Below are 24,500 nucleotides of genomic sequence, written 5' to 3'. Positions count from 1 at the left end.
AGTTCAGATCCAGCTGATGTGATGTGAAAACTTCAGTGCACGTACACCGACAATGGCATTTCTTTTCTTAATAGAAATTCAAAGATTCAAAGATTAAAAGACTCGATCTGACCTGATCCGATGAAAGAGAGTACTTTATTTTTAATCGTTTTAAAACATGTTCAGAGAGGATTTTTCAGTTTCCACTTGATATTTAATCAAGTAGCTGATTAAAACCAAAGAGTTGTTTTTTTTAACTGTTTGAAATAAAAAATATATATATTCTTGAATTTTAGTTTTAAATACTAAACTTTACTTCTTTACTTTAGTATAGCACTCCCTGTATGTACGCAGGTTCTCTGATGGCTCCAGCAGCTTATCAAGAAACGACTCCTATTGATTGTTATTAAGCGATTGTACATGATAATTAATAACAAGTCTGCAGAAGCAGTGGAAATACTGTGGGATGATTACTGTGTCTATTTAACGATCTTAACAGAGGATACCAACACAGCAGCCCTCTGCTTTCTTATCCGGGTAAAAGCCCCACAGTCACATGCTGAATGTAGAAGTATCGCCATGGTTACCAAATGGTGCCCACTGTTACACACACAACACTGAATACGTTTTAGTTCTTAGACACACCAAAACTCTACCGTGACAAAGTATTGTGTGGCTCGCTTTGAGCTGGCTGGCCTCTCTCTCTCCTTCCTGTTAGGCTGCCACGAATTCTGCATTTCATTGGCCTCGCCTTCACCCCACAAAAGCCAAATATCATCCGGGTAAATACACTGTAATTACTCTGAATATACATACGAAATTTTTTTCGCATCAGTTGGCTGACTGAGCTTCTGTCATGTTGAAAAAAGGATCTGAAAGAGCTTTTATAGCCTGAGACGTTCAGGTCTACCCGAGAAAATTGAAGATAAAGGCACTAACAATATTAACTTTTACAATAAAAATGGAATCTATATTGACGAGCGGTCTATTTCTGTATTGCTCTGTGGGCACAAAAGAGACGCATTTGCCTCATTCCTCTCATTTTTATTGTCCTCAGTGATTGCAGATGTGAAAAAAAGAAAAAGGAAAACACAAAAATGCTCATTTTATAGCAATGAGACATAGATATTGTGCTCCTGCTGTAATAGGGGTATAAGCAGAATGTGCTGAATTATTCATTGCTGTAGTACACATCATGTAACAGCATCTGTTTCTAATTTCATTCAGAGAGCTTTATTGTTCATCCTCGCAGACATTAAAGGGCGCTTCCCATAAACCAGAGCATATATTCAACACTAAATTACATACATCTCCATCGACTATTAGCAATCTGTCTCCAGCTTTTATAGTTTGCCTGGTTTAAAAGATGCTAAGATTACATGGCAGCATAAGTAAGTGTAACGTGACACTCTACTTCTGTAACGGTAACTGAACGTCTCAACTCTCGTCGACTCGCCTCATAGCAGAAATCACCTCTGTCTGTGTCTGGCCATAATCACTGTGGTGTATCAAACCTAATCAGTTGTCCTAATGAGGCCATTCATTAAGCAAATTAATGCATTAATTACCAAATACATCTATGTCAGTGCAACTGTCTCGGTGTAGCACATTGTTAGTAAACTGGCAGTGAGCTGAAGTTCTGTTGCTCTTGTTACAAAAACACGCGACAGCTGGCTTTGTGCAGACGTTGTGGGTTTTTTCAGTATTTTTATAGCAGAACATGTTCATATGATCATGAAAACTTCAAATGCACATGAACAGAGCAATGCTGTTTAATTCAAACTTGTATGCCGGTTGCTTGGGAGGTTTGGCATTGACTAAATGTGCTCTTGATGCTTGAGCTGGAGGTTTTATGATTGCTACTGAGCTTTTAAGCCTCTAAAGAAAAAGTTCATTTAAGTGAACAGATGTGGTTCCCACGTTATCTCGCTACTCATTTGTGTGCGCTCAGTTTTGTGTTGTGAAAGCAGTTCTAGAAGATAAACAGATATGTGAACAAACTGCAAAATCTGGGCACTTGTGATCTTCATACAGCATCCACTCTGGTTTTTAGTCATTACAAAGGCAGTTCTGACTCACTTCTTCTTTTATAATGTTTAGGTCTTGTGATACAAACACAGCGCCATCGGGATGAAAGCATATAAAAAAAAAACAGGCAGCCAAATACTTATTCTCCAGATACTCTATTAGTTATACCTTAGTAGTACTTGGTTGGAGCCCCTTCTGCACTCAGAACTGCCCTAACTCTTCAACGACAAGATACTGGAAACATTCTTTGTTGACACGACAGCATCACACAGTTGCTGCAAAGTTTTCGGCTGCACATCCATGATGAGAATCTCCACCACATCCCAAAGGTGGCCATTTGGATTTTGAGACACTGTGGTCGTAAAGGGATGGACATGCTCAGACCACCCGGTCTCGCTGCAGCAACCACGCCATGCTTAGAGTTACCTAAATCATCCTTCTTCTCCATTCTGATGCTCAAATTGAACTTCAGCAGGTCGTCTCGGCCATGCCAACATGCCTGAATGCGCTGAATTGCTCCAATGTGACTAGCTGACTAGATAATTGTCATTAATGAGCAATTGCAGATATATACCCGAGAAAGTGGTCTATCTGAGTCACTAATTCTGTGACACTGTGACAAGAAATTCTTCATTATCAAAGCAAAGACAAGCGCTAATTAGCTAATGTTAGCAATATATCTAACACTGATCCATGCGCTGTTACCTTCAGGCTCATTGTAGTTTGTGAGTATAGTCCTTGGTAAAGGCAACTAATGACAAAATCAATGTGAACAGGTTTTATTACATAAATTTAATCATAATTAATTATCAGTTTAAATGCTGCACCAATGACAACATGAGCTGCTGTGGAGTCATTGATGAGATTTGACCACTACTCTTTATTTGACAAGGTTGGGTTAAGGGTATTGTGGAGGTATAAATCTTTCATCACTGCTTTGCTAGGAGGAGTGGCGAGTTGCTAATGCATCTGAGTGAACAACCAGGAGAGACTTACTTTCCAATTTGTACCTATAAGGAAAACTCTGCATAGTCGATGTATTTACTCTATATGCTGTTTATCATTTCAATCAATTCTGTTGGTTGCTTCCTTATATGGGCGCCTCCAGCTGAAGCCTGTAACTGTTAGCAAGTGCTGCCTCACATTATTAAGTGCTCAGAAACAGCTGCCAAAACAGCTGGAGAAAATGGAAAACAGCTGATTTCCAGTCAAGTGTGCATGAAACTACAATTCTGCAGTCAAATCCGTCCCTGTGCACTTACAGATTGATTACTGTTTGAATGAGTTTGTGTTTTTCCCAATTAATAAACGCCCACAGGTGCCAGGTTAAGGCGCTACTAGGAGATTCTTAATTGAATCTGTTCTGGGATCCGTTTTGATTATCCGCTGCGTCAGGCGTTACCTTGCAGACGCGAGCCACCCTGGCCACGTTGGGCTCGGTGTCGCAATCCAGCTCCATGGCTCGCTCGGTAAAGAAGAAGTAGATCTTGTCGTCGTCGCCCTCTTTACTGCCGCTGCTCTCCCTCACCAGGGCTGAGCCCACAAAGTCAGGCTCTGCACATGCAACACACACAATCAGAATCAGATATTTACATGGAAACACGGAGACAGCCTCGCCCTGCAGGACTGAATCACAACAAAAACAGGTGTAAGCACAAAAGCTTGACACCTCTATTTCATTCCCTGACACCCTTTCTCACCTCTTTGTCTTCTGTCATTTTCTGTCATCGCTCTTCTTCTTCTTGGCCATTTTTACTCTCTGTGTCTCTACCTTTTTGTTAATGGTCCATTTTCTGTGTGTGTGTGTGTTTGCGTGCATGCGTGTTTTTACTTTCTCTAGACACCGTTCTGTTTCTCAGATTGTACTCCTCATTAGGTTCTGAATGTGCAACAGCAGATACAGACAGTTTTGGACTCGAGCTGCTGGAGGCTTTCAATTCTACAATTTTTATGCAAACGTGTATTTTTTTAAATTGCAAGGACACCGTGGTTCCCCAGATGGACTGGTGTTTTCAGTATTAAAGCCTCTGAAGCCGCCTTTTAAATCATCACAGTGCACTACAACTCTCAGCTGAAACCCAGGCCAATTAAATGCTTTTAGGCTGGTCAGAATTGCTTAAATTAAGATGAGGCTTGCTTCCTTGCAGGTCGGCTTTTTAATAAAAGCTCTGTATTAGCATGAATAATGAATGGACATATCAGTCCAAAGGCCTGCCTCAGCTGTATGTTCCTCTTCCCTCTCTCCCTCCTCCGTTCCCCTCATCAGTCCCTCAATCTTTTCATCAGCAATCCTCATATCTGTCTTTCCATCACATATTTTTTCCTGCTGTGATTTCATCCTCTCCTCTCTTCTTCAATTCTGTCCAAGTGCCTGGCTCCTCTCCCCCCACTCAGCCCCCCCTCAAGAGATAACGTCCTTCGCTGCAGCCCAGGCGCGGTCTTCATTTCCTGCAACTCAGTTCTCTTTCTCTTGTTCTTTTGCATGTTTCCTGCTCTTTTTTTTATGAAACTCTGTTAAAAGGAAGTGAATGTTATCTCCCTCTATTGTGATTTTTAAAAAATGGAATACAAGTTTAATTTGTCAGTAATGTTGTAACTTGGGGGAAAAAGACTGAATATTATAGTTTAATTCAAACAAAAGTATGCATGACTTGACATTTTTCTTCATCTTTCTTCTGAACACAGCAGCTGGGATTGATTCACACAGGATGAAAAGCGGGTTTCTTACACATATATAAATAACTACCTACAAGACTAACAGACTAACAGTGTGCAGAAACCTGTTGTGTAGTTCATCTTTATTGTGTTTTATATTTGGCCTCAGTTGTTCCACATTTTTATTTACAGCCTTAATTTACAGATTATGGCTTGACTTTTAACAGAAAATGTAATATTTTCTGGTATATTAGAATTTATTTAGAATTTGCTAAATATCTGAAGCATCGTTCAGCAGCCGGATCCATGTGAGAATCTCCCAGGACAAAAGACTTTTGCTCCTGCTATTCTCTTTTTCGTCCCACCCTGTCTTTCCTCTTCAGCTTTGGGCTCATAATTTCTTTCTTCTTTGCCTTATGTGTTCATTAAAAAAAAAGAAAATCTTACCATTGAGCCAAGCAGGCAAGTATTCGCTCTTCATGCTGTAATGCTGTTGGCCCAGGTTTCTCAGAATGACTGGCTCTGTACCCAGGAAGTTGTTGAGTGTTGCCGAGTACAGCTCCTTATCTGTACCAACAAAATGCAAGCTTTAGTTTCATTCTTTTTTAGTGACTATTGTACCGGCTTACAATGGGAGAGGGTCAGTGGTTCAGCTGGGAAACACAAATGCAGGACGGTGAATGGGCGCCTGTAGGTTCACTGAAGCTGTCCGGAGTGAAGGGAATGCAGCGTGCAAGTTAAACTGGACTTTTGGACTCTCAGAGCAACAGTATGGCGAGAAAACAGATGGGAAATTCTGCATGAGCAGTTTGTCGAGATTTGATGGACATTTAATGCTTCTTTTAGAGCTGTAAAAACTGCGGGGCTGTTACCTTCAGTATACAAACTGCTGAGATGGAACAACAGAAGCTGACTGTGTGTTTTTGTTGATAATAGAAGTCAATGAATTTCCACCTAGGGATTTGTCTTGCTTTTTGGCATAAAGTGATTCTTTAACAATCCTAAATCCGTTCAGAAAGATCCAAAAACTTTTACTACTATTCCTCACACATGAATATATACATGGCTATACTTACCCACTATAAGGCCAGTGTGCCCCTTGGCGGGATCATACGGGCATTTTCCCTTCCCATCTTCCAGGGCTGCAGCGTTGAGGGTAAAAGAATCTGCATTCTGCAAACGTGCAAAGATTCACACGCACATAATGAGGATCATCAGTACGTATTGACCTACATTGCACAGCTGCAAGGTCTGTCTGTCCGTTGCAAGGACCAGATCTTCACAGCTCGCCATGTTGTCTTGTTGCATCAATGTCACACGATATGCGTGCACGTGTACGCGCACGGGCCTTCACACGTTGGGCTAACCTTTGCCTGAGATGCTTATTTTCCATTGCATTTATTTTTATTTTGTCACACAGTGGTCTTTGCCTCAGGTCAGGTGGCAGAAATCTCAAGTAGACACCTGTCAGCACAGGCTCGCTGTGACTTGCTATCTACGGAGCTACACGTGTACTTACCACGTAAGTGCATTTGGGCTGGAAGGCGTAGGTGCCGCAGGTGTAGAGGAGCGTGTGGTTGTAGCTCTGGAGGAAACGGATGTAGTTGAAACACTCGGTCTGTGAGAGAGTGACGAGGAGTTATTTTCAAGGCAATCGGAGCAGTTTTATCCTCGGCTAAGGGGAGAAACCTATTCCACCACAAAGACTTTCAGAATACTTAACACATCCTCTGAGATTTAGCTTTACTCCAAAGCTTTGCTGTGAATTCTTCTGGATCCTCACCAAACTTGAAAATGCTTCCAGATAAATTCATGTATTAAGAAGGTGCAAAATCAGCCTACATTTACTTTGATGATTTACTTTGATATCAGTCAATATAAACGTGACAGTCCAGTGCCCAATTTAGGATACACTCAAGGTGGTGAAACAACAGAATCATTAAAGTAAATGAGAAAGATGCCGATACATTTAAAAAATATGTGTCTAAATATCAGAATCATTCATGGGAAGTGCCCGTTATTGTCTGCACTGTGACGAAGAATAAAGCTCTTTGAATGGAAATGGAAACAGACGCTCACACATGAGTCATTCTACTGTAGTAAATAAATCAGTACACCAAGTTTATCTTGCCCTCCAACGAGCTTCAAAACAATATCTCTGTCTCGAGGCAGTAATATGAGCAATGTGATGTTTTTAAATTTAGGTTTTCAGCTCAATGCGGTCGCTGATGTAGCATGAGATGTGTCTGGCAGATAGTCCTCCATCAAACTACAATGCTACATAAAAAGAAAACCAATTAAATGTAACAACAGGCATTTTTAAATGCCATATGGTGATTCCTACGTAGTAAGTAAATTAACACATGAAAGCACTGTGAGATATTTTTATAGTAGATAGTAGATCAGCAGAATAAAAGATGAAGAACAAAAGGAATGTTTACAGCTCTCCCCATCACAGCACAGCATACTATGGAAAGAGGAGTTTTCGATCTTCAGAAGGTAAAGTTTGAGTATGCATTAGGTTCTAATGAATATTTAAAATTGCTTGAGTCTTTTTAAATCTCCAGTTGCACTAATTTCTAAGCATATAAAAATATCTTTTTTTCTTCTTTTTTTTTTTTTACTTCAGTTGGAGGCCGTTTTAGTTAAAGAAGTGCTACTGCTGCTGCTATTGCACTCCAGTGAACTATTACGCCCTTACTCCTTTAAACCCCATCAAAAGTTACGAATGATCAAGAGAAGCTTTAGCTTTATTTCAAAAAGCGCTGTGTGCTTCTATAAAATATTTAACATGACTTCTTGCAGATCATGCTTCCTAAGCAGTGAGAGGTTTTTGCTGAGACTAAAGTGCAGAGCTAGCAGGGACCAATTTACACAGTTTACAAATGTACCATAACTGGTGGTGAGAACTGGAGGATGCTGAATTTTAGTATTATTACAGTGCTGAATATAATTGTAACAAAATTTTCAAAACCAAAAGACCTATTGAGGTTTGTTTGGGATTACTGTGTTACATCTTTTATATGTCATATCAAGAAAAAATACATGTATTAAAAATAGCTTTTTGCTAAGAAATAGGTAAGAAGACAACGCTATAATGGAAAACCTTGGGGACTGAAGAAGCAAATAAAAAAGAAAAGTAAAAAAAACCCCAAACTGCAGTTCCTTTAGTGGCCACTTGGAAGTTTCTCCATAGCTCCAAGGTTGCCCAGTTTTATAACAGATGGAAAAATACTTACAATCTTTCAGTTTGGTACAAAAATTGATGCTCTTTTTAAAGTAATTCCTTCTGCATAACAACTGTACATAGTATTGTTTTTTAATACACCTTTTTAAGTTGTCTAAAAGCCTTAAATGTTTACATTTTAAGGTGTCTGGACAGTTTTACAAACAGGTGGATGCTGACAAAGGTGGCTGCACCCTTCAGCATGACCTTCCTACATTTTTAATTGAAATGATCTGCCTGTGCTCCAGTTGTGGTGAATGGAAAATCTAGTATTTTTTGTGTGCTAGGCTATTAGGCACTTGCTGGGATCTGTGCAGTACAATTATAGAGTTGATGAATTTACCTTGCTAGCACTCCACCCTCTTGAAAACAACAACAAGAACAACAAAAATTGCTTTACAGTGGTTTGCAGTCTGTCTGTCTTCATCAATATAAAGGTATGGCCAGCCAGAGGTGAGCATAGCTTGTCATATTTATAGCCTGGAAACAACCTGTTAGCTCCTCTACAGCTAGCTAGCCAACACGCTAGCTGTTTGTTGCCTACTTAATTCATATGAAATAAACCACAGACATGTTATATACTGGGTTGCTTAGTAACGTAAGAAATAACCCATGTAAAATCACAGTTACACAATAGTAGATAGCATCATGTCAGCTGTTTCCCTCCACTTCCTCTGTTAGTGTTAGGCTAAGCTAAACAGCTGCTGTTTACATGTACTGTAACTTTCCCACACAGATACAGGATTACTGTTAATCTTTTTATTCAACCCTTGACAAAAAACAAAATGTGTTTTATTTACTTGTGTTTGTTATAACATAATTGTAAAATGGGTTATATAAAAGCAGGTTGCCTTGCAGTGCAACCAATTTTTCATAACATTCCATCATTGTTGGAGAAAGACTTCAGTATCTCTTTTGTTGCTTAACGTAAAACACACACACTGAACCACCTTAAAAGTTGCTGACCCTGTCTGGAAGATGCACGTTCTCTGTGTGCTAATGTAATGACTGGAAGCTTTCCAGTCTGAAATCCCAGACCGGTTTGATAAACTGTAATTGAGTGAGTAGAGGAGTGAGTAATGTTTTCATGCTCTTAGAAATGATTGTCTTAGAAACTACTGCTGCGCTGCCCTTGAGCAAGGCAGGTAACCCCAACAGCCACGTCAACTGAGTTCTACATTACCTGGTTGTTTTTGCCCTTGGCAACACATTCCCTCTTCTTGTCCTGCGGAGCTGGCCAGTCAATCTGGAGAAAGGAAAGAAACAGATGGAATGATGTTATTTGCCTTTTGCCCACAAGTAATATAGCTGTAAGTGTGCTGTCTATCTGTATGTAATATACTGTGTACATACTGCATGCTGTAAATAGGGAAAGAAATTGCCTCACTTGTCTCTAATAAGGTGCACACCGAGACACAGTACCGCAAAAAACAGTCCTTTCCTTTTTTGCCATTTTGTCTAACTCAGCCACTGGGCTCTGTATTCTTAACCACTAGCTGCAGTAACTATAGCAACAACCACCATCTCACAAAAGCAGTATATTTGACAAATACAGTATAGTTCAAAATGTACAAATCTCAAAGATGATCTCTACCAAGAACTAATGAGAGTAGATGCACTTGGATGCTAAGAAAGGCCTAGTTCAGAAAGATGTATTACACTAGTTCTGAGCTAAAGATACAGTAAAGTTAATTAAAACAATCCACCAACTGAGCTGCCCAGGCGGTGCAGAGAAAAGCCACGGGGTTCTTTCCCTGGCAGTCGTGTTCCTGCCCGATCAAACACGCGATTTGTGTTAGGTAGGAAGCCGTGAGGTCCTTACTGCGGAACAATTCTCTGATGATTGTAGCATTGTTTAAAGGATCAAAGACAGACTGAAAAAGGTTCAAATTTAATGCACTTGTACAAACTACCTGTCTAGCTGTGGGCTTTTATCCTCCAAAAGGTACATTTTTTTGGTAAAAATGTAGGGGGGAAGCAAATAAAAAAAGGAAACATGCACATTCTTTCACACTTTATACGTCCATACTTACTGTTTAACAAATAAATGTCGGTAATTATTTACAGTAGCTACTTTTTTGAAACTGTAACACGTGGCTGAACTTTGCTTTGTGGACACAAATCCAGAGTATGAACTCTGTTTACTAAGAGGTTTCCACACCATTAAAAATAATTATACCAGTCATTACAGGCAGAGAGCAGCAGCATATTCAAAATTAAACTGATTTACTCGACTGGATTTGAACCAACAGCAGTCAAACTGGGTTTTTGCCATATAAACACACGCATAGATAGACTGCTGTTTAAAAATGAGATACAAGTTAAAGCAATAGTGGCTTTTAATGGTAAAAAAGTATGTTTCTTTATTGGTTTCACAAATGTACTTTGGTGTTAGTAGCCCTTATTGAATATTCTGTGTTCACTAGGCAGATGATAGAGCTCCAGTGGTCAAGGTTTAATAAGTGAATAATCATCAAGATCAGTGACTATGAAATATCACCTGTAGGATCTGCAGCTTTAACTAAAGAAAGACCAACTAAAATGAACCAGTCCAGCAGCTTAGTGTTGCTTCCTATCCAGTCCTCATTAGTCACCAGTCATCCCAAGAATTTTTTGCAATTCCCCCTAACACATTAAATATTAGAATAACTATACATTCAGATGGTAGTACTAGCTACCCTCAGCACCAATACCTAATGGCTTATAAAGACAAACCCTATCTAAATCACATTAATGCACTGCCTTAATGATGTGCAGCAGCTTTTAAAACCCTGTTCAGAATTGGCATTAACATGCATCTTGGGAGATCTGATCAAAGCGGACAGCTCCAAGCACACCAGTTCACACCTGGCATTAGAATGCATCTCCACATGTGTCTTGAGTGGCCACTTTTGATTGGATTTCATTTCCCCACTCTATATGCAAATAAATGTAGAACTTACATCATTTCAGTCTGCAAAGACCAAATACTTGTGTCCTGCATGGGTCAAATTTTCCAAACCTGTCCTCCCCCGCAACTGCATAGCACATTACTGGAACTGACCTGTTACCTCCATTTAAGATGCGGGCCCACACCGACGTGCTATTATAAGTCCTACAACCTGTGTCGGTGAATATGCACGCGGGCTACACAATCATTCCCTTCAAAGCGTTTTATTTTGCCTTGCACAGCTGGCCGGCAGCCTTATGCAAAATGAATGTCTAATAATATCCTAAAATATGAATTGGTTTATTTAAAACTATGATACAGCTTCAAGAGAGTCATTTAAAAAAATTGGACAACTAAAGATTTGGTTGAATAGCTGCATACAAACGGCGATATTTGGATATAAGGTCAGTTAATAACTGTCATTAACTATAACAGCCTTACTGACTATAACAAAAACATGTAAATCGGTGATGTCCAGCAAAAACATGACCAGCTGTGAACTGAGCGGTGGAAGGATGTGATGTTTCATAATTGAAAATAATAAAAAAAAATCTGGCAGTTGATTTGGGTGCTTTTAATGATCTGTTATCAGTAAAGTCATCTATATGTTAATGCTGTGGTACAGCCATTATTTCTGCAGAAAACAAAACAGCTTTTGTTCCTATCCTGTCGCCCCTGCTTTTGATTCAATGTCAACAGTTTGAGTTGTGTAGGACCAACCTTCAGTTTGGCCAGGACCAATGTTCCCTCTAAGCTGTGCACGTCTCTGCGCACAGAAAATCTGCGTTGCGCACAAAAAAAAAAAATCTAACCTGAATTGAAATTAAAATTAATACTTTAACAATTCTGTTTTGCGGTGTTAGTCAGTAAGTGACTGGCTGCTCCCGTATGGGATTAGAACGATGCCACCTTATCCCATAGTCCAGCCAATAATGCGATTCACATTCGTATCAACGCAGCTAATCAACGTGGTTGACAGGCTATGACAGCGTCCGTTTGTGCCGACACTGGTGTTTTAGCTAGCAAAGCGGCGTGGCTGATGTGGAGTGAAGCAAAGTTAATGACAACGTGTACAACCATTGGAGATGTGAGCAGGAGAGACGGAACAATTGATGGAAAAAGTGTGGACTTTATACCAGTTTTGATTTTGTGTTGATAGGCCACGTAAAACCAGAGTTATGATAAAAATATATGCAATGTTTGGTTTTCTTCCTGAATTTTATCGTTGTTTATATTTACTGCGGGAAGAAACGGTAAAAACAGCGTTTTATAAGGAAAATGCTCGAAAGCACTCTCCGCCTGTGAGCAAAAACAAAACCAAAAACCCACCCTTTCATATTCGTCCATGTCGACCAATGAAAAAATTATATGGCAACGTGGCATCTAGTTGTTAAGAAACGGGGGGAAGTTTTAGGAGTGACGGTGGTGTTTTGAGATGTGAGAGATTTGAGACATTTAGCGCAAATCTTGTGAAGTGAGTGTGTATTGTAGTCAATAGTTTTGTTGTGTGTGTCAGAACAATGAGGCGACTGCTGAATGTTACAGGTGTTACAGGAGTGATACATCTCCTGTTGTCAGGACTGCAGGTATCAGGCTGTTGTTCTCCTTTATCTCATAGTGGACAGAAATTATCTTTTGGAGTGGCACAAATAATTTGTGTGGCATCAAATTTAATGCAGAACAGCTGATTGTTCTGTAAATAGTTTGAAATGTTTGTTTAAAAGCGCATTGGCTACATTAAAAAAATCAACAACTTTGCAGCTACCAGACCTCATACTCATAATACAAGTCAGAGCTTATATATATATATATATATATATATATATATATATATATATATATATATATATATATATATATATATATATATAGATATATATATGTATACAGTGGGGCAAAAAAGTATTTAGTCAGCCACCGATTGTGCAAGTTCCCCCACTTAAAATGATGACAGAGGTCAGTAATTTGCACCAGAGGTACACTTCAACTGTGAGAGACAGAATGTGAAAAAAAAATCCATGAATCCACATGGTAGGATTTGTAAAGAATTTATTCGTAAATTAGGGTGGAAAATAAGTATTTGGTCACCTCAAACAAGGAAAATCTCTGGCTCTCACAGACCTGTAACGTCTTCTGTAAGAAGCTTTTCTGTCCCCCACTCGTTACCTGTATGAATGGCACCTGTTTGAACTCATCATCTGTATAAAAGACACCTGTCCACAGCCTCAAACAGTCAGACTCCAAACTCCGCCATGGCCAAGACCAAAGAGCTTTCGAAGGACACCAGGAAAAGTATTGTAGACCTGCACCAGACTGGGAAGAGTGAATCTACAATAGGCAAGCAGCTTGGTGTGAAAAAATCAACTGTGGGAGCAATCATCAGAAAATGGAAGACATACAAGACCACTGATAATCTCTCTCGATCTGGGGCTCCACGCAAGATCTCATCCCGTGGGGTCAAAATGATGATGAGAACGGTGAGCAAAGATCCCAGAACCACACGGGGGGACCTGGTGAATGACCTGCAGAGAGCTGGGACCAAAGTAACAAAGGTCACCATCAGTAACACACTACAACGGCAGGGAATCAAATCCCGCAGTGCCAGACGTGTTCCGCTGCTGAAGCCAGTGCATGTCCAGGCCCGTCTGAAGTTTGCCAGAGAGCACATGGATGATACAGCAGAGGATTGGGAGAATGTCATGTGGTCAGATGAAACCAAAGTAGAACTTTTTGGTATAAACTCAACTCGTCGTGTTTGGAGGAAGAAGAATACTGAGTTGCATCCCAAGAACACCATACCTACTGTGAAGCATGGGGGTGGAAACATCATGCTATGGGGCTGTTTTTCTGCCAAGGGGACAGGACGACTGATCCGTGTTAAGGACAGAATGAATGGGGCCATGTATCGTGAGATTTTGAGCCAAAACCTCCTTCCATCAGTGAGAACTTTGAAGATGAAACGAGGCTGGGTCTTCTAACATGACAATGATCCAAAACACACCGCCCGGGCAACAAAGGAGTGGCTCCGTAAGAAGCATTTGAAAGTCCTGGAGTGGCCTAGCCAGTCTCCAGACCTCAACCCCATAGAAAATCTGTGGCGGGAGTTGAAAGTCCGTGTTGCTCGGCGACAGCCCCAAAACATCACTGCTCTCGAAAAGATCTGCATGGAGGAATGGGCCAAAATACCAGCTACTGTGTGTGTGCAAACCTGGTAAAGACCTATAGTAAACGTTTGACCTCTGTTATTGCCAACAAAGGTTATGTTACAAAGTATTGAGTTGTATTTTTGTTATTGACCAAATACTTATTTTCCACCCTGATTTACGAATAAATTCTTTACAAATCCTACCATGTGGATTCATGGATTTTTCTTTCACATTCTGTCTCTCACAGTTGAAGTGTACCTCTGGTGCAAATTACTGACCTCTGTCATCATTTTAGGCTCAAAAGTTCAAGTTATTTTTACTTCCAATAGTGTTAACGTACTGCACAGGTCAATGACTAGGTTTTTTTACATTTTCATTGTAAGTGGGCTAAAGCAGTTAATTAAAAGTAGACTAACAGAAATGTAAATGCTGTAATTTGATTATTTTAATAAACCATGTAACTTGGATGGATTAGATGGTGACGTGACCACAGTGCACACGTCTGATGTCGCTCACAGTGGTCCAAGGGATCGCTCAGGGAGTTTGTGTGTTCGCTCAGACACATGAAAAATTAGAGGGAACATTGGCCAGGACACATCCATGTAGACCAGCGTTCCCCAACCGTACCGGTTCGTGAGTCCTTTGGTACCGGGGCGTGACAGTTGAGGCTCGGGTGTCAAATTTATGGTTTACAGGATTTTTATCGGTTTTTAGCATCCTCATTTTTATCGTTAACTCAGTTTCCCTGGGTCTTTTCCTGTGTGTTATGAATAAATATTCTATTTTTTTGTACCAGTACTGGTTTTATTTTGTTGTATTTATCCACGACACCTTTAAGGCCGGACATAAACCAGTCCGTGGTGCAAAAAAGGTTGGGGATCGCTGATGTACACAGTGCAGAAAGAATTTGGCCACATGCTCTGAATGTGGTCTGAGAGGTGTGGTCTCATTGAATATTGGATGCACTGCTTAGGTTTGTCCATTCTGACTGTATCACATGGGTGCAAAAGACTGGCTAAATGACACGTGGAAGCACCTCATAATGATCTCAAGACATAATTCAAAAATATACCAGACTGCTTTCTATTCAATTGAACAACGAGGTTTCCTTTCACATAGCCTTTGAAATTGTGCCAATTCAGTCAAAATCCTGTATGCCGCAATTTCTGGCAGTTTATCATAGACTATTTAATGACAGAGTACCTGCTCTGTTTTACAGTCCAAGACACACACCATATGAGCAGAGCCTTAGACAAGTTTATCAACTTAAAAAAAAGTTTCTTTCGAAAGATCCTACAGTTTTTTTTACAGTGTGGTTATAATACAACAAAAAAACCCATTTATTTTGGGAAATAGCACTATTACAGGGCCACTTAGTTTCAGCATTTTGAAATGCTCTGGTAGTTATCGGCCATTACGTCAGCACAAATAACGCTACCGGTGCTTTGGCCATTAGCAAACCCGCGAAAACAGAAGTGGTTCGCAAGTAACAGAAAAATATTGGTTAAACTATTTTGAGCAAAGGCGTGTGGATCTGCAAATGTCACATCATGTAACGTACCAATGGGGTCAGTTATTCACAAATTAAGAGCAGTGTAATAAGTTTACTGTGTGGAAGTGGGCTCTAAATTGCCAGAACAAGGTGAACTGGTCCATAAATGGAACTGACTGAAATTCATGAAAGAAAATTATTCAATGAAATAATCCACAGTCATCACGGGAAAAGAAAATAACTAAATAATGCAGAAGAAAGCACTTCAAACACAGATGGGAGCTGCTTGTCTTGAGAAAGTCTAAATGCTGAGAAAAACATCCCTAGAAAATATCCAGGGAAGAAAGACAGACAGCAGCAAAGAAATAAAAGAGAAGCAGTTAAAGCAAAGAAAGGAGGGGGTGAGAGAGTGATGGGCAGGTGGTGACAGAGGGGCTGGACTATTCCCTCGTCCCTGTTCAGTTATTTTTCTGACTTGGCTTCTTCCGTCTACATTGCACACTGGGGGATGACAACAGGTGATCTTATCATTACTGTAAGACTCATAACCCTCACTCAAACAGCCTGCGGCTGAGCCAGGGTCTGTCAGTCTGTGTGGGTATGTGTGCGCATCCAATAATTGCTCATTACAGCAGTAAATCAGATAGCAATCCCCAAACCGCTGCAGGCTGCTCACTACACCTTCATTGCATTGCTGTAATTGTATTGATCGCAATATGGACCAATTATTGAGGGAACAAAGCAAACCCAGATTGAGCCTTTGAGGGTTTAGCATCTCTCTGTGTGCAAGTGTTTGCGTGTCAGGTCAAGTCAAGGGTATTTATAGAGCGCTTTAAAGAAACAGGTTTACCCCAGAGTGCTTTGCAGAAAAACAAGATCCACAAATTAAAACGAGGATGGTAAAAAAAAACAAGACTGAATGAGTGCACCACGAACTCTGAGGAACAGGACCAAAGCCTGGGCAAGGATGTGTGCGAGTGCCTGTCTACTCCCACAAATTCACAGTGGATATGTTTGTGCTGATAGAAGTGAAATATTGGAGGCAATAGCTGCACACATTATCATCTTAATATCTGGCAGCTTACTTACAGCATTGCTGTGTGCAAATTTCAAAATAAGACTAGTTGAATAACCTTGCAAAACAACTGTAAATCATGATTACAAAATAATTAGAGCTTTAATTTTATAAAGACCATTTTTAAAATTTGCCAAGATGGCTCTTATTTATGACTGTACCAGTCTGAAGATATTTTATTGTATTTTTTAAGGCTTAACTCAGCTGAGGGATCTATAGAGCTAAAATTCTTCTTTTTTTCTAGCTAGCTAGCTTAACTAAAATAACTGCTAGCTAAACACACATATCACCAGACCTTCAGCCAATATTAAAGCTAACTTTGTCATAAAATCATTTTTATGACAAAGTTACCATTAATACACTTTTTGTTAACCACCTACTCTGTACAATGTGAAGTGCAATGCTGTAGCATCAATATACTTTGGTAAGGATAGCTATGCTACCTGATAAGCTAGCATTAGCAAAGAGCAGCAAGAGTCTTACAACTTTATAATCTATCATACTTTTATCTGTACAGCATTATGTTCAAGTTCCTGTTTGAATTAGGATCATGCTTTTTAAAATCTCCTTGTACTTATCTTGCATGCTTATGTTTTAGTATAAATTCGGTCTTTGGCTCTACATAGCCAATGGGATCAGTTATTCACAAATTAAGAGCAGTGTAATAAGTTTACTGTGTGGAAGTGGGCTCTAAATTGCCAGAACAAGGTGAACTGGTCCATAAATGGAACTGACTGATGCTAATACAATGGTATGCTGTTTCCTGCTCTTTCAAAAAAAAAAAAAAAAAAGCTTAAAAAATACATGTGGGCCAATACTAAGGCAACACAGTTTCTTTATTGAAATGTTGACACACTGGAAGCACACAGCTCTTAATATATTTTATTATATTCTTGGCCCTTCGAGGATTATTACATTTTGAGAATGTATTCATTTGCGTGGCAATTTTTACAATCTAAGCTTCAATGTGGCCTGCAGTGTTAAGAAAAAATACAGGCCAGACTGACAAAAGACCCAACAACTAGTATTACTCAGTCGACTTTGTTATTGTACTATAAAGTCCTTTGATTGCCTGCCAGAGTATGTCCAGAGTATGTGCTCTCAAATGTCATTGAGTCCAAAAGGAAAAAAGAATAGAATAAGGTCATTCTGTTAGTTAACAGACTTCAAAAAAGTGTGGCACAGGCAGAGATTATGTTTAATGTTTTCTTCCCTGTTCATCCAAGCTGAACCTTCATAATTTTTAAAGACTTTCTATAATAATTCTATCACACATGATATCATAATTGAATTTGGTCTGTTTAAATTAAGTATTTGAAATGTGTGTTTATCTCTGCGGCACTCTGTACCAAGTCGTGCGGAGGATGTTTTTTGTTCCTGAACTGTCCATCATGAAGCAGTGTGATATTAAATCTTATGTGTTATCATTTAATTTGTTGCATTTCTACAAAAGAGTTTGAGAATGCGTGGGTGTTTGCAGTGGCAGTCGGGTGGTAATTATTTTTCTTGAAATCCTTCCTTGTCCTTATTGAACTGTAATGTATTTGTATCTCTTTCACTGTCAGAAAAAAAGCTTTTAAAGTGCGTTCATGTGCTTATGTGCGCTTTACCTGTGGCCTTAGCTGTCTGCTAATGTCATTGGGGTCCAAGGCGAACAAAGCCTCCCGTGCTCCGACGTACAAGACCCTCTCGTGGTCAGACAGAGTCAGCATGCTGTAGTTGAACACTCCCGGCACGCTAAACCTGGCCATGCTGTCCAACACATCTGGATCAGGGGACACAGAGACATCGGTGCATTACATCACATGATAACGCATAGCTGCATTTCTTTTGGCTGATCTGTTGACAGATGAATAACACCTGAGAGGAACATTTCACACTCTCCTTCGTGAAATTTGTTGATGTCTCAGCTCATTCGCACCTCCAAGCCTCACCCACTCCACCGCCTATAGATTAGTGTCATCCACCACGATTCATCTCTCCCACATCCTTTTGCTAAGATTTCGTGTTGTGCCAGCACACAGCCATTAAATGCTACCCAACAGAGTGCTGCCTGTGCCATGAGAGGTTTTTTTGGTGTCACTAAACAAAAAGTTGATACATACTTTTCGGTTTATATTCATTAAAATGGTCTGAGAATGAACTGCACGTCGACTGGTCTGGGCTCTGTTTTTGTGGCATCATAAAAATACCCCCCCCCCCCCCCCCCCCCCCCCAAGATTTAGTTTAACTGACAAAGATTTTAATTAAAACAACACAGCTGAAGTTAGGAAGGAGGTCAGACACGTCAGGTCTTGAAGAGTTTGCTGAGACTACCCACAATATCTAGCTCGAAGATCTCCTGTAAATTATTCCTGCACGATGGAGCACTGCACAGAAAGCTTCCCAAGCTCTGTATTTACTTTGAGAACCTGGAGCAGAAGCCGTGTCTTCGGGGAAAGGCTGATAAGTTCCAGATCTACATGTCAGCAGCGAGATAAGGCCGGCGTCTATTTAGAAAAGCTGTGCAAATAAACAAGAGGCAATGATGCTCTCTCAGACCAGCCCTTGTTTTGATGAAGAGTGCATGGGTGTGTACCATTACACCCAAACATTATGAATCTAATAGCACAGTTTTCCAAAATCTAGAGCTTTTAAAGGGAGCATATCAATGAATGCAGATGATTGATCTAGGGCTGATATAAAGACTGAAAGAGTGCACAATCTGCAGAATCGCAACTAACTTTCAACGGCTTCAATCAGCCGGCGCTTTAATGCAAGTTTTAAAAGTGCGTTTGCTATGAGCCAGAAGCCGAGATGTTTGTATTCATACACTTGTTCAATAAAAATTCCATTAGGAGAGGTAGTTTTCAAATTGAGAAAATCGACTAATCTTGTTTTGGAAAACAACTTAAATTGTGTTTAGCCTCAATTTAACACAGCTTTTAGGCCAGAGATTGTTAAAGCACTTATAAACTCAGCATTGCAGTATTACAAGAAGAAGAAGAAAAAAAAATCCTCATTCTTTGAAAAGGAGCAGAGTAATCCAGGCTATACAGAGCAGCAGTACACAACAATACAGGGATTTAAAGTTGGACCTGTTGGCATTATTATTTCAAATGGAAAATGCAAATGAAAGCGCGATTGGACTCTTGCACTCCCACACGTAGATCACATTTTAATGCAAGGCTTTACGAGCCCATATAATGCTTTGTTTATACAGCTTTTTGCACGTGTAAAAGGTCTGCAAACCCCTCAAAGCAGTCTGCTTTTTATATACTTGCCAAAGCCATACGTCTAACTTTGCACAGCACAACAAAAGTTTTGCTGTCAGCTGCTAGAGAGAACATTCACTCCTAGAACTTGAGGAAGTGAAGACGCAGTGGCTTATTTATTTTTGATGGCAGAACCTTACATTATTATAACATTGCTTTAACAGAGCTACATCTCGACATTATGATGCTGAGGGACAATTAGAAACTTTTCACATTGACTTTTGTGCTACAGTGCACTCCATGCCGAGCTGGCAGTGTTGGTAGTGTACCCCAACCATCCACATGTGTGAAAAGGCGACTTGGAGAGCGCAATCTAACAGACTAATGAAATATTGCTGTAAAGAAAGAGATTCGGATATGCATCTAATATTTGCACAGCTCATCTCTCCAGAAAGCCTAATGACATTTTTGAATAATCTTTCTGACAAACGGCGCTCTGCTTTTACCATTACCTTGGAAATAGGAGAAATAAATGGTCTGACACAAGAAGTTTGGTAAACAGTACTGTTACTAAGTTGCTTTTGCAGGACTCTGCCCTTGTTCTGAACTCAGTTCTGGTCTAAACACAAAGGGCTTTTGTAAATTGAGTGCTGCACCTATAATCAAAGAAATAGAGTACAACCTGTCAGTCAGAGGAAACTGTACGAACGCATAATATGGGAATTCTAGTTATGGTCCTTGTAGCACACTCTGTGAAGTGGCTCCATAGTGTAGTGGTTTACGCATTTGCCTGGTTTGATCTGGGGAGGAGACGTAAAAGCTTTTGGGATTGTGTCAAACATGTGGAGGCACCTGCTGTGGTGCCCCTTGTAAATAAAAGAGCAGCTGAAAGTAGCGCTACATGGTTATATAATCAATCTAATGCAGCAGTCCCCAACCCCCGGGCCACAGACCGATACCGGTCCGTGAGTTGTTTGGTACCGGGCCGCGAGAGTTGAGGCTCGGGTGTGAAATTTAAGGTTTTCAGGGATTTTATCGTTGGCTCGGTTTCCCTGGGTCTTTTACCGTGTTGTAGTTGTGTGTCTTATTTTGAAAGAAATATTTACGCGTTACCATAGCGACCAGAGAGCATTAAGGGGCAGAAAGGAGGACGTTACGCTCAATGTTGTTGGCGCATTTCACGAGGACGCTGCTAATAAAGTTACACACAGTGAATTTGTGTTTACTATTATATTTACAAAATACCACAGTTTTTGTCTTGGTCGTATCATTTTATTTTGTTGTATTTATCTGCAACACCATAAAGGCCTGTCCGTGAAAATATTGTCTGACATTAAACTGGTCCGTCCTGCAAAAAAGGTTGGAGACCGCTGGTCTAATGTGCTTATATGTTCTTCATACTTAGTTCATGGACTGTATGTGAAAAAAGCGTCATTGTGGACTACTGTCTTGAAGCCTCGCATTGAACATTTTGCTCGTGGTTCTTTGAAAATAAAAGACGTAGGTGAGTGCTTGGACTTGTCATTAACCCTCTCAGGTCTACGTCATCGCCGTGATCCTAACCGTTAAGTGCGTCCAAGTCATCAGAGGTTAACCACCTTTTATTCTGCATTAAATCTGTATTGAAGACACAAAACTAGCGACTGAAAACATAACTAATCAGGAAATAACGTCTCAAGTCAGACTCTTTTTCTTCTATTCTTCTATACAAGTCACCCCCTGCTGGCCATTAGAATCCCTTCTACAACACAAGGCTGGTTTTCTTTCTCAGCTGTTCCTGCAACTACTGCTGTAATTTGATTAAAATGACAAAATATTACTTAGCTCTTGTCAACTCAAGCTATCATCCTTTGACATGAAATAGCTGAACTGATTTGATTCATTCCAGGATTGTTTAATTTGTTGTGGATTACTTGCAATTTGGGGTTGTTTGTCTTTTTTTGCTGCTCACAGGCTGACACAAACAATCACAGAAAGATTATGACAAAAATCACAAAATGTTCTCTCCGAGCTCCCATCTGCGGAGAAATAGCTACAGTCGACTTTTTTTCCATAAAATTTTTAAAAAGGCACAGCTACTGTTTTGCTGTTCGCTCTCAGACGCACACACACACATGCCTACATACACGCACCCACATATACACACACACATGCGCGCGCACACCATTCAAATCCCCCGACAAGCATACAGACAAACTAGTGGTGCAGAGCAGAAGGGAAAGCTGAGACAGAGACGAGAGGAAAGAGAAAAAGGATGGTGTTTAGTTTTCATTATCCACACTCGTGTTGCTTGTAGTGTCACCTTGTTCTCCTGCTCCTCCCCTCTCTCGCTTTATCCAGGCTGATAGAATGTGTGCAAAATGCGAGGCGACGACAGCCAGCGCCCGCACGTAATGTGATCTCATATACTGAATAAGGATATTTCTTTTTTTTTGTTTTCTATGCCACCAGTATTTTCACATTTTCGCCTTTCCCCCCCCGCTTCAACTGAAAATAGCAGCTGAAATCCAGGGAGGGAGCATCAGAAACCGGTGTGTGATTTATGGTGTGACTAACTGCTCATGTGATGCTGTGGCCTACTTGGGACTAAATAGACTTATATACAAGGAGAAGCCTGTTCTGGTTGAAGGAGCACGCCATGTGTGAGCGGGTTTGTGTGTGCGAGACGAGAAAGCGAAGTTAAAAAAGAAAAAAAAAGGAGACATTTTGTAAGCTTGAGAGTGTAAACTATTTAATCCTTACAATGCCCTTGCTTTTAAGGTTCAAAGCCTTTTTTCTATTCTCTATGACCACTTGATACCAAAAACACAATAATGCTGGCACTACAGTTAAGCAGAACAAGGACAAGGGAACATCCCTAACAACCATTTAACCTCGCCCCTGGCCCAAGATTGCTTTGTTACCTAAGACAATTTCCAAAAAATGCATTGTTACAGCCAACTGGTGACACATTGTCCTGCTTTGCACAGACTTTGATCTCTTCTCCTTCATCTCAAACATATTGAGGCAGTGTTCCACATCTTGGTTGGCTCTGATTCTGTGAGTTTCACAAGAAATGTGTTGCTCTAAAAGGAGATGTGCTGACCTGTGAATGCATCCCTGCTGAAACCCAGTGATGATTGAAGACAGGAGAGCAGCTGAATTAATGGTTTAACAGCTGCCGTGACAGTAATAAGGAATACATACTGACAACTGCACACTTTGCTCAACATGTCACTGTTGTTGTTGGGATATAGTCATCCTGCAGCTACATCCTAGACAGGAACGTTGTGAAATCTGGCACAGTGATTGAAAATAGTCTCATTACACCTCAACTATTCTAGATTTCTTAACTATCTAACTAGCATTTATGTAAGGAACCATGTGTCTGGGGTTTTTCTTTTGGTTAAAGCTAATTCAATGAACCCCAGCACATCAGTTTCTACCATTACCATCACCAGATTATATGAACTAGAAAGTGACGGCCTGGTAACTACTGGGCGCTACTCCCTGACTGCTTGCAATTAGCTGCAGGTAGTTGCTGTAAAATCAATTGCTAAGGCCCCATTCACACGTGACCTAGAGGGCAGTCAGTGATCTCCGGGTAACCGCCTATCACTAGGTGAACCTGGCTGCCAAAGGAGCTGCACCAAGAACTTCCTTGTGATTGCTTTGGTTGCATTGATTGATGCGGTTTGCATGGAAGAGTTAGATTTGTCTGCATGTCCCTGCTTACTGAACAGCAAATCCATTGCTTGAAAACCCATTTTGGTAATGCACAAAAAAGTATGATTTGATCATTGAGGGGCTCTGGGGCAAAAATGCACTCTAATAACTGGTGCACACACCTGCAACAGATTTCTAAAAGACAAAATAGATTATTGTCCATTGATCATAGTTAAAGTACTTTGAGTGTGAGCTTCAGACCCTTGAATTAAGTTATGTATGTCTTTATTTGCTGTAGGGGCAAAACAGATGCAAAAACATAGCAAATATACCAGGTTTTTAAACCTCCAAGGTCTAACAAACCAATTTTAAAGCAGCATTTGGACCATCTTAGACCACTGAAAGCCTTTAATTTGGACAAGTTCAGCTTAAAGAAATCCCAAGTCGTAACATGTTTTGAAGGGTACAGAGAGATGGAAGGGAGGAGTGAAGATATAACCAAAGGAAGGAAGGGGATAAGTAGTGAAGTCAGCTTATTATCTGAAGAGCAGTGGCGTATAAACATTGGGGGGTATGTGCGGATGAACGGGCTAGATGAGAGTGAGAGGAGAGAGAGGGAGAGAGCGGAGGAGGCTTTCTCGGGGGAGAGCTGAACACATCTGCTGTGTTCCACACGGCTGGGCAAAAAAACTCCAGAGCTGACATGTGTACTGAGGTACACATACACACACACATTTGTGTGAAGGTTCTTGGCAACACAAATCAGTGCGCGCGTAAACATGCACCCACAGTGAATAAACACAGTAAAAGACATTGCACTTGCACACACACACATGCGTTCAAAGTCCCAAACAGCTCTCCAGGGTACCTGCTCAGTGACTTCAACATCCCTCCACCAACAGATGGAAAGTTTTGCTCCGAGTGGCCTGTTTGAAGTGATCAGCGGCTCTGTCATTAAGAGGCGATGTGGGCACGTGCGCTTTCCACCTTACACTGCACTGTGGCACCCTGAGGCTACCTGTGGGGTGCGTGTGTGGCTGGAGGTCGCAACCTCATAAGAGAGAGGGTTTGTTGACAACAAACACAAGACTTGTCCACAGGTGGTATGGTTCATCTCTGTGTGTGTCAATG

The 24,500-nt window shown here is 40.5% G+C and overlaps 1 protein-coding gene across 2 annotated transcripts in view; it reads right to left on the bottom strand.

Annotated features, from left to right (window-relative positions):
* sema4c (sema domain, immunoglobulin domain (Ig), transmembrane domain (TM) and short cytoplasmic domain, (semaphorin) 4C) overlaps positions 1-24,500 on the bottom strand; it is a 114,226-nt gene that overhangs the window by 17,664 nt on the left and 72,062 nt on the right. For both annotated transcript variants that reach the window (XM_080893068.1, XM_080893067.1), the window contains 6 exons: positions 18,141-18,295; positions 9,072-9,134; positions 6,182-6,280; positions 5,739-5,835; positions 5,110-5,229; positions 3,410-3,561 (listed from right to left, as the gene is read on the bottom strand). In XM_080893068.1, the coding sequence (XP_080749194.1) occupies positions 3,410-3,561; positions 5,110-5,229; positions 5,739-5,835; positions 6,182-6,280; positions 9,072-9,134; positions 18,141-18,295 (686 nt within the window). The remainder of the gene's footprint in view (positions 1-3,409; positions 3,562-5,109; positions 5,230-5,738; positions 5,836-6,181; positions 6,281-9,071; positions 9,135-18,140; positions 18,296-24,500) is intronic.

The sequence above is a fragment of the Rhamphochromis sp. 'chilingali' genome (assembly GCF_963969265.1).
Source record: "Rhamphochromis sp. 'chilingali' genome assembly, chromosome: 10".
In the NCBI taxonomy this organism is placed as follows: Eukaryota; Metazoa; Chordata; class Actinopteri; order Cichliformes; family Cichlidae; genus Rhamphochromis; species Rhamphochromis sp. 'chilingali'.
This window is presented reverse-complemented; position numbering and strand designations above follow the sequence as displayed.